The sequence below is a fragment of the Ursus arctos genome, unplaced genomic scaffold (genome assembly GCF_023065955.2).
Source record: "Ursus arctos isolate Adak ecotype North America unplaced genomic scaffold, UrsArc2.0 scaffold_28, whole genome shotgun sequence".
Taxonomy (NCBI): Eukaryota; Metazoa; Chordata; class Mammalia; order Carnivora; family Ursidae; genus Ursus; species Ursus arctos.
Window position 1 is genome coordinate 33,349,679 of NW_026622963.1, and position 17,793 is coordinate 33,367,471.

At 43.2% G+C, this 17,793-nt stretch overlaps 1 protein-coding gene across 2 annotated transcripts in view; it reads right to left on the reverse strand.

The window, feature by feature from the left end:
- The window catches only part of AP3S2 (adaptor related protein complex 3 subunit sigma 2), a 50,737-nt gene that overhangs the window by 15,026 nt on the left and 17,918 nt on the right, over window positions 1-17,793 (reverse strand). For both annotated transcript variants that reach the window (XM_057303641.1, XM_026510475.4), the window contains exon 4: window positions 16,815-16,886. In XM_057303641.1, the coding sequence (XP_057159624.1) occupies window positions 16,815-16,886 (72 nt within the window). The remainder of the gene's footprint in view (window positions 1-16,814; window positions 16,887-17,793) is intronic.

Genomic DNA, 17,793 nt, shown 5'->3' on the forward strand with positions numbered 1-17,793 from the left:
GCTCATTCCCACAACCCTGAGATCATGTCCTCAGCCAAAACCAAGAGTCGGACACTCAACCGAATGCACTACCCAGGCACCCCCTGAGGATAGATTCTATGTCCCATTCATCCCTGGGTCTCCAGCGCTAAGCACTATGCTTGGTAACAGGGAGCCTTCGTAACTGCTGGCTGAATGGATGAAAGAAACACATCAAGTTCAGAAGTCCTGATTTTGAGGAGACACAGGCCCGGCTTCCCATTCTGGCACTGAGAAACAAGCTCTACCGCCCAGGACACAGAGTGAACTTCTACAGATAAAAGTGGGTTAAAATAAACTTGCTGGTTTCATGTCAGGATCAAGAGTCTAAGAGGGAACATAAAAGTGTTGCTTCAAGGACAGAGTTGCTCCTTAGGGACACAGCTCTGGAACTGCTGGGGAGGGAGACAAGTTGGTTTCAACAATCCTATCCAAGGACAGAGGATTCCAGGACCTGCCAGAGTTCTATCCTTGGTTATGTTTCTCACTGAAGTCAAAAAAGTTCTGAATCCAGTCCCAGGTCAACAGAGACCATCACTAAGAGCAAACTGATCTGGAGCCTAAAGACAACAAACAAGACAGTACTTTTTCCTCTAGTCAAAACAGTCTTCACACCTTAAACTGGCAATGTTCCATTAAGTTTAAGCATTAAACTTCCAGTGAATTTTTCTACAGACACAATAAGTAAGGTTCTCATGCTAGCAGCTCGCAAAGGCAGACTTAAATCCATAATGCTACCTAGAATGTAGTACCGCTGAGCAGCCCTGCATCTGTATCTAAATAGCACGAATAATACTGCTTCTTCAGCAAAATGCAGTTCTACACGGGGATGGCAGCAACCTATCTGGCAGAACTCCTCAGGCAGAGAGGGTCGGTAAGATCTTCTGAGACACCAGGGGCATATTAAGGCACACCACACTCCAAGCTTAATCACATCCACAGAAGCCTCTAGACTACATCAATCCCTCCCCAGATTCTTACATTGGAGGACAAAAGCCTGTAGTACCACAAAAGGCAAGGGCTCCATCCCCACCACCTATCCATACTTTCGTATCTTTCTAAAAACAACTGGGTTATCACACAGAAGACAGTAAGACAGTAAAACACTGATCAAATACAAAAGAACATGATCACAGTGCTTGTACTGGAACAGGAGGATACCAATATTTTAATACTTTTTAAGAAAGAATCACTGATAAGATATATACTGTACTATATTAAAAGCTAAGTGCTGGGGTGCCTGGCTGGCTCAGAGAGAAGAGCATGTGGCTCTTGATCTCAGGGTTGTGAGTTCAAGCCCCACGCTGGGTGTAGAGATTACTTAAAAAAAAAAAAAAAAAAAAAAAAAAGCTAAGTGCTGATAACTTTTTTGACCCCTTCTTGCTTGGCTGGTTTCATGAATTCCTAGGAAAGACCTCTGGAGAGTAAGGAGGGAAGACATTCTTGGTAGGATGGGGTCTACATCACCTCCGTGTCCATGCTGGAGGGTAGTGGCTCTCAACAGGCCAAAGCGTGGAAGGACACTGCAAGTGGGCTCAGTACTGACCAGGGGAAAAGAAAATCACTTGAGAGTCATCTTGGCCCGGAGTTAGCTTCTAGTTCCCATACTGTCAATTTTAGAGAGAAATGAAAAGCAGATAGGACATAAAAAGGCATTTTCAGAAACCTGATACCTAAGCCTTCTTCTCTCTTCTCCTTACTTTCATTCCAAAGTCCAATGTTTTATCAGTGTTTTGAAACATGCTGAGGACTGCCCCTCCTCATCTCCATGGCCTGCCTTTCATCTCACTTGTCTACAAATGAACCATGGTAATTAGACTCAACAACCGTCGCGAGTCTATGTAGACGTAACTGCAATGAACAACATGGACCACACAGAGAAGCACCAGGCACACCTGGTTCCACTGGGAAGTTGATTCTCTAGTTAGAGACAAAACATTGCACAAAAGAGTCAAAGATTCAATCACCATATTAAACTATTTTACTGGAAACCTTCAAAAATGTAGAAGATATGAATAGATGTTTTTCCAAAGAAAACATACAGATCGCCAATACATACATGGAAAGATGCTCAGAATCCCTAATCCTCAGAGAAATGCAAATCAAAAGCACAAGGAGATCACCTCACATCAGTCAGAATGGCTAATATCAAAAAGACAAGAAATAACAAGTGTTGGCGAGGATGTGGAGAACAGGGAATCGTCATGCACTGTTGGTGAGAATGTAAACGGATGCAGCCACTATGGAGAACAGTACGGAGGTTCCTCAAAAAGTCAAAAATAGAGCTATCCTATGATCCAGTAATTCCACTTCTGGATATTTATTTGAAGAAAATGAAAACACGAACTTGAAAAGACACATGTACCCTCATGTTCACTGCAGCAGTACTTAAAATAGCCAAGACATGGAAAAAATCTGTGTCCATCAATGTATGAATGGATAAAGAAATTGTGGAATATAAATACACAATGGAATATTACTCATCCACAAAAAGGGAAATTTTGCTATTTGTGACAACATGGATGGACCTTGAGGGCATCATACTAAATGAAGTAAGTCAGAAAGAGAAAGACAAATACTGTATGATCTCTGTTACATATGGAATCTTTTTTTTTTTAAGATTTATTTGAGAGAGAGAGAGAGCACGCGTACACCTGTGAGAGGGAGAAAGAGGCAGAGGGGGAGGGGAAGGGAGAGGGAAAGAATCCCAAGCACACTCCATACTAAGTGTGGAGTCTCACGCAGGGCTCGATCTCACGACCCTGAGATCAGGACCTGAGCCAAAACCAGAGTCAGATGCTCAACCGACTGAGTCACCCAGGTGCCCCTCCTATATATATACAATCTTAAAAAAAACAAAAAAACAACCAAGCTCATAAATACAGAGAACAGATGGTGGTTGTCAGAGGCAGGGGGAAAGGGGATGATGATGAAGAGGGTGGGAGAAATGGGTCAAGGGGGTCAAAAAGTAAAAAAATTTAAAAAAAGAGAGCAATACAACATGTGCATAACTGGTATGCCACAGAAAGAAATAGAATAATAGGAGAGAGAAAATATATTCAAAGATTAATAGAAAAAATATATAACTTGGTTTTACATATTGAAAAGATCAGGTGATATCCCAGAAAAACTGATTCAGAATGATTAACACAAGACTAGGAGCTCCAGGTTTTATACTGGTTTGAGGGGTGAGAAAACTAACCTCCAGACCTGGAATTTGGAGACTGAGGTACCCAGCTAGAATAAAAAGATAAACGGCAAGCAAGGCAAAAAAAAAAAAAGAAGCAACAAGTGTTTCGCAATGCATGCTTGTGTGTATATATGTATGTTATGTATGACTGAGATAAATGACAGCAATGACACAAGGGACAGCAGTGAGGCATTGGACTATTTACTATTTTGTTACTCCAAGGTATCTGCACTGCCCCAAAAAATTATGCTGTAGAGAAATATTATGTAACAAAACTGTTGATGCTAAATTACTAGGTGGAAAATAAGCTGGGTATAGAATGGTAAGAAAAACACAAAAAAAGTATACTTCACATTCCTATAACTTCTAAAACAGAATATAGTGAACACAATTTAGCTTCTTCTTCGGGGCTCGATGTTAATATCCGTCAGTGAATGCACTCTGACTCCAAGATGCCCCAGGAGCACAGCCACAGAGCTGTCTGGTCCCAAGCAGCTGTTAAAGAAAGCAGGCAAAGAAACAACCTGCTTTGTAAAGTTCTATTTTTCTCTTTTCCTTGTTATGAGTGTCTCCTGAACTACACTTATGACCTCCCTTAACCTTCAGACGGAGATAAGACATTTGCACCATTTTCTCCAGATGTCTTCTTGTTACGTAACTCCACAAACCTCAATCCCTTTCCCTTGATTTTCCTTCTTTTTTACATTCATATGATCACACGTTCTTTCAATGAAACAGGAACGAGTCCAATGGAATCTCACATCAGTTTAAGTTGTAAGCCACCAGAAGAGATGGAAACATGCATAGCCGCACATCCCTTACATCGTCTGTGGTCTTCCTCCACCGACGACAATGCTGAAGTGGCCGGCTTGGTTAGGGGACACAGCCTGAAAAGCTGTACTGCATCTTTAAGCATTAAAATCACTCCAAGCACCAGAAGATGCTTATGAGACACATGATAGGCATGAAAGAGCAGAGACAAAGGAGAGCCCATTTCACACTCACTCCAGGCACACACAAACTGAGTAAAATTGTAAGTGGAATCATTCTGTATTTGGAATTGTGATTCTCCATCTTTTTTCCAAATGGTGAAAGCTGAATCTGTATCAGCCAAATATGTACATGGGAGCCCACTGTACTCCCTACACACAACATGATGTGTTAGGTTCAAGGCATTCACTCATTTTCACCAAAAGGATGCGACCTGTAACAGTATCTGTTTTCAAATATGCTTAACATCACAGAATGGTAAGAGCTGGAAGGAGGAGGGGCACCTGGGTGGCACAGCGGTTAAGCGTCTGCCTTCAGCTCAGGGCGTGAGGATCCGGCGTTATGGGATCGAGCCCCACATCAGGCTCCTCCGCTATGAGCCTGCTTCTTCCTCTCCCACTCCCCCTGCTTGTGTTCCCTCTCTCGCTGGCTGTCTCTATCTCTGTCAAATAAATAAATAAAATCTTAAAAAAAAAAAAAAGAGCTGGAAGGAGGAAATGAAGATAAGATGTGAACCCTGTCCTCAAAGGGCTTAGAATCAAGTTAAGGAAGATAAAGCATGTACAAAATTAACGGTAATAAAAGGAAGGCTGTGATAGTACTATGACCCAAGTACAAAATGCTATGGGAGTTCCGAGGAAGGTGGGTCTCGAACTGGTAAATGGAGAAGGCATCTGGGCAGAGGGGACCGCACATCGCTCTGCAACTCATGAACTATTCTCCATGCTCTGCTAACAATTCTTTAATAAAAGGATTCCTCACTTGCTGGCTTCACGTCTGACACTGAATGTGCGCAGCTGACCGCAGCAAGGCGTGCTCATTGCATATTATTCCTTACTTCTTAATTTTTTTTCTTTTTCCCAAACAATGCCTATTGTAAGTTGGAGTGTTCTGTGAAGTAAATTTTTAGAGGTCCCAGCAGGACTTTTTCTTATTCATCTATTGTTTCATCCTCCTTCATTTCCTGCCTATCTCCAGTATTTTGCAAATGCTAAGCACAGTACTGGGTAAAGAAAATGACCCAGGCCTTGTCCTCTTGAGTTTTACCCTCTCTCTGATTGGTTATCTGCTAACAAAACATGACCCAGATATACGTCTTTCGGCACTGAGGATGCCAGAGCAGGAGTGGACACTAAGGGCAGCATGTGGAGAGCGTAGGCTCCGGAATCAGCAAGTTCACGGTCTGAATTCTGTCTCTGCTACTTATCAAAATTGTGTGGCCTTAGGGAAACTGAGGTTTCCTATCTCTAAGCTCAGTTTCTTCTGTAAAATGGGGAGAACTAGAGTTCTCTTCTGATAGGCCTAGTCTGAAGACACAATAAGATGATGCAGGAAATAAATGAGACATTGTATTTCAAGCACTTAGCTATCATGTGCCTGAAATGTAAATAAGTACTTGATGAATACTAGTTAATGGAGTAATTATAATCAAAGTCATCTTGTCCAACCTCCTTCCTGATGCAGGAATTTATTCTTTAGCTCTTGAGACAGAATAGATCCGTCACCTAAGTAGAGAGAGCTCACTGCACTCTGAAGCTGCCCAGTCTACTGTGATCAGCAGTAACTGTCAGAACGTTCTTCATTGTTCTGAGCTGCAATATGCTTGGAACCACCTCCATCCCCTGGCCTTACCTCTGCCCAGTGAAGCAGCAAAGCATAAGTCCCTGCCCTCCACTCTGGGATTCTCTCACTCTTCTTAATCTGACCAAATGGCGGGCAGTCAGGTAAGGGAATAACAATTTATTTGACCATCAAGAAAAAATTCCGAATGCCATGCTCTGATCCACAAACCTGTTTCTAACAAGATGAAATTCCCGTTCCTTCTAAAGCACTACTCCTGGGACGGCTGTGGGCCCTGCTCCACCCTCTTTATGAACTGGGTCAAAAACTTATGAAGCTATGATATCCCTAAAGACAATTTATATCAATAACTCAGTATTGCTGTAGCATAAAGTTCAAGGCAGGAAATGGTGAGAGATGAGCCTAGAGAGGCAGGCTGGGACAGATGTCAGAGGTCTTTGTAAACAATGTGAAGGGGACTCAGCGCCACTCCTTTGGCACTGGTCCCCAACTCTTTCTACACTCATGAAAATTCATTTGTATGACACACTTCCTCAACCACTCAGTTGTCATTTCATATTTGTAAGGGTTCTCAGGAGGCAGGGCAAGGAGCGAGGCATGTCCTCCTTCTCTCTAAGAATCGCTGCTGTGTAGGATACAGAGCCACTGAATAATTCAAACAAGGGAGAGAGACAGTGAAAACACATTTTTAATATCATTAGGCAAGTGTGTAAAGAATGGATTTAAGGGAGTAATATCAGAGCCAGAGAGAACAGTGGGAAAAAAAGTAAAAATAAAGACAAGATCACCATTTATTGAGCTTGGCAATTACTCCCTAACTCCAATCTGCAAAACAACCACGAGTGGTGGCTGTTACTGTACTTCACCAAAGCCAAGTTACTGCACTCCACTGATTATAAAACACCATTCATTTATGTACCACTAAAAGAGAAAAATGTTGCCAATTAAACTATGAAATGCCAGTGATGTAAGACAAATCTTGACTTGAGATGGTAAAATAAAAAATATTACCAAAAATGGGGGACTGAGAGTCAATGAAGTATGGTATCATCCCTGTTGTACAAGATGGGGCACATACCCATTTCTCTCACCCTCTAGGCAGGAAAAGGGGCAGCAGTCTTAAAGTCCAAGAGGTTGGGCCCAGTCAGGAGAGACCTTCCATTCCTCTCCTGAGGTTTCCATAACCAACATCATTAAACGTGATACATACAGGGTAAATTCAGGTATGCGGATTCTGAAAATCTAAAGGGCCGCACTTATGTAGTGACTGTGCAAAAAAGAGGGAAGTGCTCAGCTCCTGGCTTTGACAGGATGACTTTTCTTCAGCAGTCTCAACAGGCAGACCAGCAGGGGTGGGCCCAGGCAGGCCTCTGCCACAGCTGCTGAAAATATCTTATGGTACCCATGGTACAGACCTGGCTAACGTCACAAATGGGTTCGATAATTTCTTCTCCACAGAATGTGAACCTTAATTCTTGAGGTCATAAGCAGATAAGGCCATGAAGATTTCACAACTGAGAATTAAATGTAGTATATTGTTTTCACGAAGCCTGCAGATCCATCTGCCTTCAGACTCATAAACATATCCTAAGGCACACTCTGGGCCATTACCCTTGCTCTGCACACACTCCGTTGGCCCTCCCCACTGGTGCTCTGGGCATAGTAAATGATAGTTCCTAGGCTGGGGTAAAGGGCTAGTTTGCAGACCATCCATCAATTTATCTGGCTTCAAGCTCAGACTTTGCCTTAGAGCAGCAGAGAGCGATTTAACTGTTTACCGTGCTAGGCAATAAAGCTCGTAGAGAGAGAGAACTGCCTGTACTCTTCAGTGCAGTGGGCCTTAAGACCCCAAGTGATAAACAGGCATTACACGCACAGGGTACAACACTTCTCAAAAGTTAGTCCCTACACTTACATAGTTCCCCTCCCCAGAGGCAGTAACTCTTACTAATTTCTTCTGTAACAATTACCTGATCTTCTTCCCCACCACAACCTCAACTCCTATTACAGAGGACCCCTGAATGACTTGGGAGTTAGGGGCACTGACCTACCCCCCCCACACACACACGTAGTCAAAAATCTGCATGGAACTTCTGACTTCCCCAAAACTCAACTCCTAATAGCCTACTGTTAACTGGAAGCCTTACCGATAATACCGACAGTCAGGTAACACATATTTTGTGTGTTATATGTATTCTATAGTGTATTCTTACAATAAAGCCAGAGAAAATAAAACATTAAGAAAATTATAAGGAAGAAAAAATACACGTATAGTACCAGACTGTATTTATTAAAAAAACAAAACTCGCATATAAGTGGGCCCACACAGTCAAAACTGTGTTGTTCAAGGGTCAACTGTACCTCCCACCTTTGTCACTTCCATCCAGCCATATTGGCCTCCAGGTCTTTGTACCTGCTATTCTATCTACCTAGAATGCTCCTGTCGAGAAAACCACATCTTGCTCACTTCTACTTCTTTCAATTATTTGCTCTCATGCCACCTTATCAGAGATGCCTTCCCAAGCCACCCGACATACCCAACCCTTACCTGCTCTATTTTCTCCCCTGTACTTATCACCACCTGACGTACATTTTAGCTTACCCTACCAGATATACGGTTCATGAAGATAGGAATGTTTTATTAACTTTCCCAAGCACCTAGAATAGTGGATGGATAAATGAATTCAACAATAATTGAGTAACCAGAATGTACTAAGTATTGTGTTAACCAGATTCACAGCGGTGAATGCGACAGTCTGATCCCCACCTTAATGGTATGAGGTGGGCAAGGCACAAACAAACAAGAGCTAGGTCACTCATGATTCCCTGTCCACATGTAAGTTCCTAAGGCAAAAGTCATACAATTCCTATGTGGCAGAACCAGGATTCAAGCCCAGGCATGCAGGCTCTGGAGTCCATGCTCGTAATTAGGTAAATAAGCAAAAACACCACACTATGTTAAAGGCAATGGCAAACCTAGTTGAGGGGTGCTGGGGGGGAACAAGGTGAGTATACTTATTTCCATCTATGGGCAGGGAGAGGAATGTCAGGGAGGTTTTTTGAAGACTAACTTCCTTGAAGGGTGAGTCAGAATTGTCAGTCTGGAGATGCAGAGGGCTAGAGATTCAGTTTTGGACATAAGTCAGTTTGAACTGAAGTGAGTTCAGTTGGTAATTTAGAAGTCACCAGCAGACAGATGACTGTATGAGATTTCCTAAGAAGAGAGCACCTAAAAGAAAAGAGAAGAGGGACTAAACTACAAGATAAGAAGCCTAAAAGGCCAGATGGAATGGCCAGAAAGGTAGATAAAAGACCAGGTGAACGTGTGCGATGGAACTAGGAACAAAGATTGCTCTAAGGAGGAGGAAGTGTGGAAATGGCTTGGTGAGAAGGTCCCTGGAAATGTGCACTGGACTCAGCACCACAGAGGACGAGGCTCTCCACAGCACGCTCACCCTTCACTCTTTCACACTGTGCTCCCACCTCAGAGGGCATCTGCACATGGGTCAGGCAGGGGCCCTGTTGGCATTTAGTCAAGGGGGTCAGGGATGCTACATACCAGCAGTTCAATGAAAACCTGCACTACCCAAAATGTTGATAACGCCTGCACTGGCTGACTCTTTGTAGCTGGAGCTGCGTTTACGGGAGGTTCCAAGTCTCCCCTAATGTTCACACATTCCCCCACACCCTCTGCCATACTTTCACTTCCTACAGCTTTGTCTCCTAGAATTCTGGTTTTGGAATTAAAAATGGAAACATTCTGTAAATGTCCACATATCTATCATAATATTCATGCTTTAAAACTCTCAAATTCTGAGATCTGAGCTTTAATGCAAAAAATGTGGGTTTTTAATGTTCCGGGCATTTCAGCGTCGGCTCGCTGATCTGTTATACAGGAATATAACCAACTCCTTTACAAAAGATGACTGGGCATAAAGTTCCTAGCGCAATGCCTGGCACCAGCAGCTGCCCAATCAATATTAATTTCTCTTTCCACGACTGCCCCTCCCCTTGATGAGTGCTCTGCTCAGGAATTTATACAGCCTTCATTGCTCCTCTCTGGCAGCACTGATCCACCGCGCACTGCTAGGGTTTTTCCCCAGTTACTTGACTTTGGGCCGCCACACCTGTGGTACTTGGCCAGCCTCACCGTGTTGTTATGACTCAGCAAGGGCCGCTGCGCTCAGTAGGCTGTCTAACATGCTCCCACGTCTAGGACCCCAGATGCCCAGCCAGAGCGCAGGTGGGCTGCCATCTACCCTGGCCACTTCCACTGCAGAGCCTCGCCTCAGAAAGAGCCACCTCTTCGAAGTCCCACTTTTCTTTCTCCACCACTGATCACGTATCACTAAATCAAGGAACTCATGATTAGGTACTCTATTATTCTATAGAAATAATTCATATACACTTTGGTTTTACAAAATACAATATGCAGATATACTGTATTTATGTGACTAAATGCAGTGCTTGTGCTCACTTCTATGAACAGTAGTGCAAGACGAGAGCCCCCTCATATAACACCATGCCTACCAAGAAATCACACTCAACTTATGGCATCTTTTCCAAAAATGCTGCTTACTCCAAGGCCAAGGAACATCTCTAGGGGACCCACCCTTCTAGCTGGACTATCAGCTTCTTGAGGGCAGGGCATTTGTCTTTTCCATCTTTGTATCTCCACACCTAGCACAGGGTCCTTCTCACTAATAAATGTTTGTTACTCATCTGATAATCAGAGGGGGAAGAAGACAAAAAACATTCTCTAGGGCGCCTGGGTGGCTCAGTCGTTAAGCGTCTGCCTTCGGCTCAGGGAGTGATCCTGGCGTTATGGGATCGAGCCCCACATCAGGCTCCTCTGCTGGGAGCCTGCTTCTTCCTCTCCCACTCCCCTTGCTTGTGTTCCCTCTCTCGTTGGCTGTCTCTCTCTCTCTCTCAAATAAACAAATAAAATCTTAAAAAAAAAAAGATTATATAAAACAAACAAACCAACATTCTCAACAGACATTAGTACTTAAGGTCAGAGAGCCAAGGTAAGGACAGATGACTTGAGGAAAGCCTCTATAAGGAAGGAGGTATCTGTCTCACAGATACGGAAGCCATTTATTCTGTTAAGGAATTTTAATTTCCTAAATCACCTTAAATTCACGTGAGAGGTACAGGATAGGAATGTCATAAATTCTGGTAGAGAAACTGAAAAGCTGCTACACAGATGCCTTTTTCTAAGAGTCAACCATGTTTCCCTCTTTAACAAGCATTCCTCTATCTTTGAATACCAAAACCTCTTGGTTCCTGCCTGTAAACTGATCCTGAAGCAAATGTCAGCTTTTCCTCTAAGAAAATAAATGAAAAAAGTATGGTAGTCATCAGTAACATTCAAAACTATTTCAGGTTCCCCCCAGTCCTCAGCACATGGCAGGAAGGCACTTCCCCAGCCACTTAGGTGTGGGCAGGTGACTTGCCCGGACCAATGAAATGTGAGTACAGTGAATACTGTGTGGCACTTCCAGAGCCAGGGCACAAGTGTCCAGCTGGAAGTACATGTCGAGGAGGACTTCATCAGCCTGAACACCGGAGTGACTATCGTGAACAGAGGCACCACGACGGCCACACAGCATGAGTGAGAAATAAACCCTGTCACTATCTAAGCTACTAGAATTTTGGAGTTATGCATTACCTCGTCTTCCTAGATTGACATAAACATCAAGCCAGACAAAGGGTTCTCAACTAGGGATCAAGAAATTCTGGGTTTTGCCTCAGAATAGGCCAACCCTCTCTTGCATCATAAAGGACAGCAGCAAGAACAGTAGAACTGATCTCAATTCCAGCCTTGTAGGGCACCTACAAATCAACAAAGTAATATATAATGTGTTTTATCTGCAACATATCCAAGTAATATCATTAGTAATCAGCTTTACTACTGATTACAATCTTGACAAACACTGGGTTTTACTGAAAAGGCAGGGTAACAAACAGCTCTCAAGTTCAGATTTTGCTGTGTTGTATACGCTGTCATCCTAATGCCCTTAACCATTAATATGGAATGATTAAACAAAGTAAACAGGCTCTCTGCAATTTCAAGTCGCAGACAATGAGGCAGTGCAAAGTTCAAGTAAGGAACGTGAAGTAGTGTAGCAGACATTACGAGTGGTTTGGAGCAGTCTCAGCTTTTTTTTCTTTTTAAACAAAGATGTTAGAAATTTAAGAAATCATCATTGCCAGTCTCTGTCAGTCGTTCTGAAAGGATAAGACATTGGCCTCTGAAACATACTCTGCCACAAAATTCTTATCATCAAGCATCAGCAGAGACGGGCTCAGAATGCAATGGGACCAAAGGTTGGCCTAGGCTCCCCTCCTCTCTCTTAGGCATAGCCAGACAGACACAAGTAGCAAAGGGCTGGTCAGCCCCTTCCCAAGCACTAAAACTCAAACTGAATGTCTTATTCTTCTGTGCCAAAACAGCAACTTCTTCATCACTAAAAACATACAAAGTATGCGTCCCTCACTCTTTTTTCCATTCTTGGAGACCAGCAATCAGGATACCTGCTTCAACGTCACTAGGGTGTGGAGGGCCTTACGTCATCAGGGTGTGGAGAGCCTTAATGAGCTGTTATCACAAGCTCTGTTCCCAGAAGGGACATTAAATAAGCACCGTCCTTTATTAGTCCTTTATTACGTTTTATGATCCTTTCATCTTGGGCTCACCAGTTCACTCCAATTTTGAGCCCTCAGCATTTTCCCATTTCAGCAGTCTATACTTAGCAAGAGATTTTTAAATTCCATACTCTGAGGTTTCTTGGCCTCAGACTCGCCCAGAAGCATTATGTTCCAACTCTCCTGAGATAGCCCACTGCAAACTGAAGTCTATAAAAAGGCTGGATAAATTTCCTTGACACAGCCACTGAATTGTGACTCTGATGACCAAATCTTGAAAGCCCAACCCAGTGCCAAATCCAGCTTTGCTGATGAGCCGCTGGCAGATCAAAATGTTATGCTGCCCACATGGTTTTCTTTGAACAAAACTTAATTCATCATAATTAACATCAACACCCAACTTAGTCCTGACATTGACCTATTTGGGGATTTCTGAAAGCAAAAGGGAACCAACTGCCCCAGGCAAGATAAGCTCCAAATGGCCCAGTCTGGATTGAAGACTACCCGAGAGGCTGTAAAATCAGACTTTACACAGCCTGCAGCAGTTTAAATCATGGAACAACCTGATGAGTCTAATTACCTGGGAATCTTTGGAACTACTCGGGTGAAGACTACCTCACTCAGGGACCACGCTGGATTCAGTGAGGGAGACAGGGGAAACACAAAGATAAGGATGGTCTAATCAAGTACGGAAAACATACAAACTTATATAAACTAAGGTACATACTGCCAGAAACAGCACTATATATGGTCCACAGAGATCATCATAGGCCAGGGTGATGAGGGCAAGCTTTAGGGTGGTAGCATTCGAGCTGAACCTGAATGACAGGCTGGATTCAGTTATAAAAAGACGTGAAAGGCAATTCAGGCAGAGGCTCTGAGCAGGAACGACAGCATGACTACGACTGGTCCAGTCTGGGTGTAGCAGAGGTATCTGGCAAGAAGTAATGGTAAGCAAGGCCAAGACAGAATAGTAACAATTGTAGACAGCCTTGAATGCCGGGCCAGGGGGTCAAGGCTTGGTAACAGGGACCAAAACTGGGCTGTGCTCAAGGGAACCGTTAGTCTAATGGGTGATTTAGGGAAAAAGAAAAATAATTCCCACACGCAGGTCAACAAGAAGGAAGAAATAAGGTCAGAAAACCTGACAGATACAACTGAAATTGAGAGGCACCATAGCTAAAGACAGTGCTTGACCCATAGCTGGAATCGGCATTAAAAATACAAAGGACATTACTGGGGCAAGGGAGGAAAATTTAAATATGAACTATATATTGAATAACAGTATTTTTTGGTGTTAGATTTCAAACATGTTAATTATGCTGTGGTTAATTTATTAGGTTAATTACAGAATTATGCACAACATATTATATAAGATAATGTCCTTGTTCTCAAGAGATGTCTGCTGAAGTATTTAGGGACGAGAGGTCATGACGTCTGCAACTAACCTGGATGGGTTGAGAAGAAAACTATATATGTATACGGAGAGATGTAAAAGCAAGTGTGCCAAATGTTAGCAATTGGTGAACGTAAGAACAGATATGAGGAGTCTACGCAGAGAAGCAACAGGTTTTAGCAACTGGCTATTGGTGGCAAAGAAGAGGGAGGCAAAGTTTTGAGGTGCTGAGTGTACCTGCCAGAGGATGGTGGCAGCGCCAGCGGAAAAGGGAGGCTGAAGGGTGAAACGGTGTTCAGCAGACACAAGCCGAATCTGGCTCTGGATAAGAAGTGGCAGGAAGAAGTAAGATGCTGGAACGAAAGGAGGAAGAAATGCCATCCAGCAGTGGGAAATACAGAGATGGGACTCAGGCCATACTGGACTAGAAATTACAAGTTTGGGAATTACCGAAAAGGATAATTTAAGTAAGAGAAAAGGATGAGATCTAGGCTAGAAACAGGAGAGTGAGAAGAGCGAGGTGAGAGATGACTGACAACATAAGTTAGTGACAGAGGTGAGAAGAGAATAAGAGAAGACCAGGAGGGTTCTATGTAACAGAAGCAAAGGTGGAAAAAGAACTAAAACGGCAGTACTCCACGGAAGGATCGGTAGCATGGAATGCTGCAGAAACCTTCCGGAAGGTAATACTGGCAATTGGGATTAGGAAATTATCAGCGCCTTTAGGGTGAGAGTGAAAACCAGTAAACAGGGCACCTGAAAGGGAACAGATGAGGCAGAAATGCAAGACTGGATGCAAACCACTCACGCATTCAAGATGTTCACCTTAAAAATGCAAGAGTGGAGATGAGATGCCAGTTAAAAGAACGGGAGAAGCAAGGAACAGCTGGGTTCTGTGAGAGACTGCAGCCACAGCAGAAGGGACATATACAGACAGCTCCGAGACACTGTGGTATACGGCAGGGAGAGACAGGAAGTTGTTCCGGCTCTACACATGGGATGAAACACACTTTCATTTAAGCCAGGAAGAAAGGGGGAGCCAGGAGGCGGAGAGACAGGGTAGAGAGGTTTCTTCAATCCAGAAGGACCAAGTTCAAGGTGACATTCCTATTGTCTTCTGACAGGCCCTTTGCCTACTTATCAGTAGACGACAGGCCTGAATTAGCAACCGTTCTACGCTCTAAGCTCTAGAAGAGGGCAAAGACAAGCCTGAGATGGAACTAAAAAAAGTCACCTGCTGAAAGACACCTTCGGACACTGTAAAGGTGAGCAGGGTGAGGTCCTGGCTCCTTGCGCCATCACTTTCCAAAGATCTCAGGAAATAGGGATGGTAATTTCCTGATGTCATATCAGCAACTAAAAATAGACAGTTTTATAAACCATAAAAGGAATCTGCAGCAGCAGCAAACTACTTTATGGAACTTATTTAAAGATAAGACACAGGAGAAAGAACAACATCTTGATGGTTTTTTATTTCCTTTTAAAGCCACACCCACTAGCTGAGAGGGACACTGGGTTTGACCTATGGCTCTCCTTAAAGGACATTACCAGACAGCGCCTTGAACAACTGACATGCTTAAAAGCAACTTTAGGGGCGCCTAGGTGGCGCAGTCGTTAAGCGTCTGCCTTCGGCTCAGGGCATGATCCTGGCGTTTCGGGATCCAGCCCCACATCAGGCTCCTCCGCTAGTAGCCTGCTTCTTCCTCTCCCACTCCCCCTGCTTGTGTTCCCTCTCTCGCTGGCTGTCTCTATCAAATAGATAAATAAATAAATAAATATTTAAAAAAGGCAACTCTAAAGGCTTACAAAGAGGAGGTGAAGAGGTCTCTGAAGTTTCTAAGATTCTTTCATATGAAAAGGGAGAGTGACCACCTCAAAAACACCAGTGAGCTCTGGATGCCTCAAGCCTATCAGAGAGCCCCAAGGCAAGTCTCTCCGGCAAGAATGGGCTTCTGTGATTCTCTTGTACCAGGCTGCTCAGGGAGCCTCAGCGCCAAGCTAGGTGTTGAGAGAGAAAACTTCACTCATTCCAACATCCAACCTTAAGAATGCACTTACTGCATTCGCCTGGAGAGTGTCATCTGAGAATCTCAGGAGAGTTAACAGAGCTGAAGATCCTATTGGAAAATGACAAGAAGTCCTCTAGATGGCAATGCTAGCAATGATGGATCTAAAAACAACGACCTCGTTAGGATGAAAACACAGTAATGAAGGATCATGGCTTAGCAATGAGTCGTGTCCTAAACAATCACTCACTCTCTCCAAGGGCCATAGAGCATGGTGACAACAACCAGCTGAAGAAAACGAGGAGCAAGCACACCTAAGGTGAACAGCACTGGATACTGCATGAGCCCAGCTGGATAAAATTCATGCGGCAGCTCCTATCCCCTTGCTGGCTATCTCCCACCTTTAAGTTGGCACATGGGGACACAGGCCATGTCAAAGTGATGCTAGCAGCACAAATCTGAGAACATGTACTTTGTATCACTTCAATGCTGCCCAACGGTCTGCTTCCCTACAGAATATTACCTGACCTCAAACTATGTTGTAAATGTCTGAGTCACTCTGTTACTCTTTAGGAAAATTACAAACTTCACTAGCTAGGTCAAAGACCCTGTATCTGGATTCTTCCGAAGCTTCACTGACACTGGATTATGCCAAAGAAACTCATTTTACAAACATAAAATAATTTCTCTCGCCATTGGTGCGGCAGCCAGTCATTATAGTGACATCACTGCTCTCTAGCAAGGTCTGTCTGTAAAAAGATGAACCATGACATAGGCCCAGTAATCACATGTGTGTGTTAAAACTGGTAACAGACCTCAGCAAAACACTCCCAAAACTATCAAACTGAAGTTATTAAATGAAACCCATCTGGGACTACTCCAGAGTAAAAAGCCACAAGAAAGAACGTAAAGGTGTAGAGGCAGACAAAAATATCCTAGGCTTTAGTGTTCTAGTAACCCTGGTCAGGGAGAGAAGGTACCTTACCTTATCCATATGGAAGATCAAATCCAATTCACAAACATTTTCAAAACACTTATCCAGGGTCTCCACAAAAACCTAGGAAACAAAGAAAAACAGATCAAGAAATAGGAACATAGTCACATCTTCATAAATGTCACATCTGAAAGTCAAGGGGGGCAGTCACGTTGCTACTTACCTTATGATAAATCTCAAAAGAAACCAAAAAACTACCAGCTTTAGGCAATCACCCTACCTATTCCAGTTTAGAGGACACAGTATAGGACAGGACAATCTTGTTTTTAGCATAGCAATACAACCAGCAGCAAACACATGGGGTTTTCTTTCTCCCTTTACAAGGTGCTAATTTACACAGAAAAATAACAAATTGAAATACCAACTACTAGCACTCCTTTCCGCAAGCCTCCGTGTATACACATACAAAAACTTTTTACTATTACAGCGTTTTCAGTTTTGTCCTGCTAAATTCCAGTTAACATTAACTTCAAAATACCTTTCCAGGAACCACCTAACATGCTCACAACTTTTGTTTTTAACTTAATATAACATTTAAACAGAAAAGTATACAAAAGATACGAGTACAGTTTAACGAACTTTCAGAATGAACGTATCACGTACCCAACCACCATCCAGATACTGCAATGGAGTACTTCCAGCTCCAGATGCTCTCTTCATGCCCCTTCAGACAAAACCCTCTCTCCAAAGGGAGCCACCACCCTGAGCCTATCATCACAGTTTAGTTCTGCCTGTCTGTGAGTTTACACAGGGGCTATCATACAACATGTATTCCTTCTGACTTCTTTCATTCAACAGTGCTGGTGAACTCCTGTGTTGCTGCATGTCCTAAAGGCTTGCTCATATTCACTGCTGGACAGTATTTCATAGACATATTTATGCATTCTCCTATAGATGGGACATCTGAGTTGTTTTCAGCTTTCGACTGGCTATAAACTAATATAAATGGAAATCATATTTCTAGCTACTT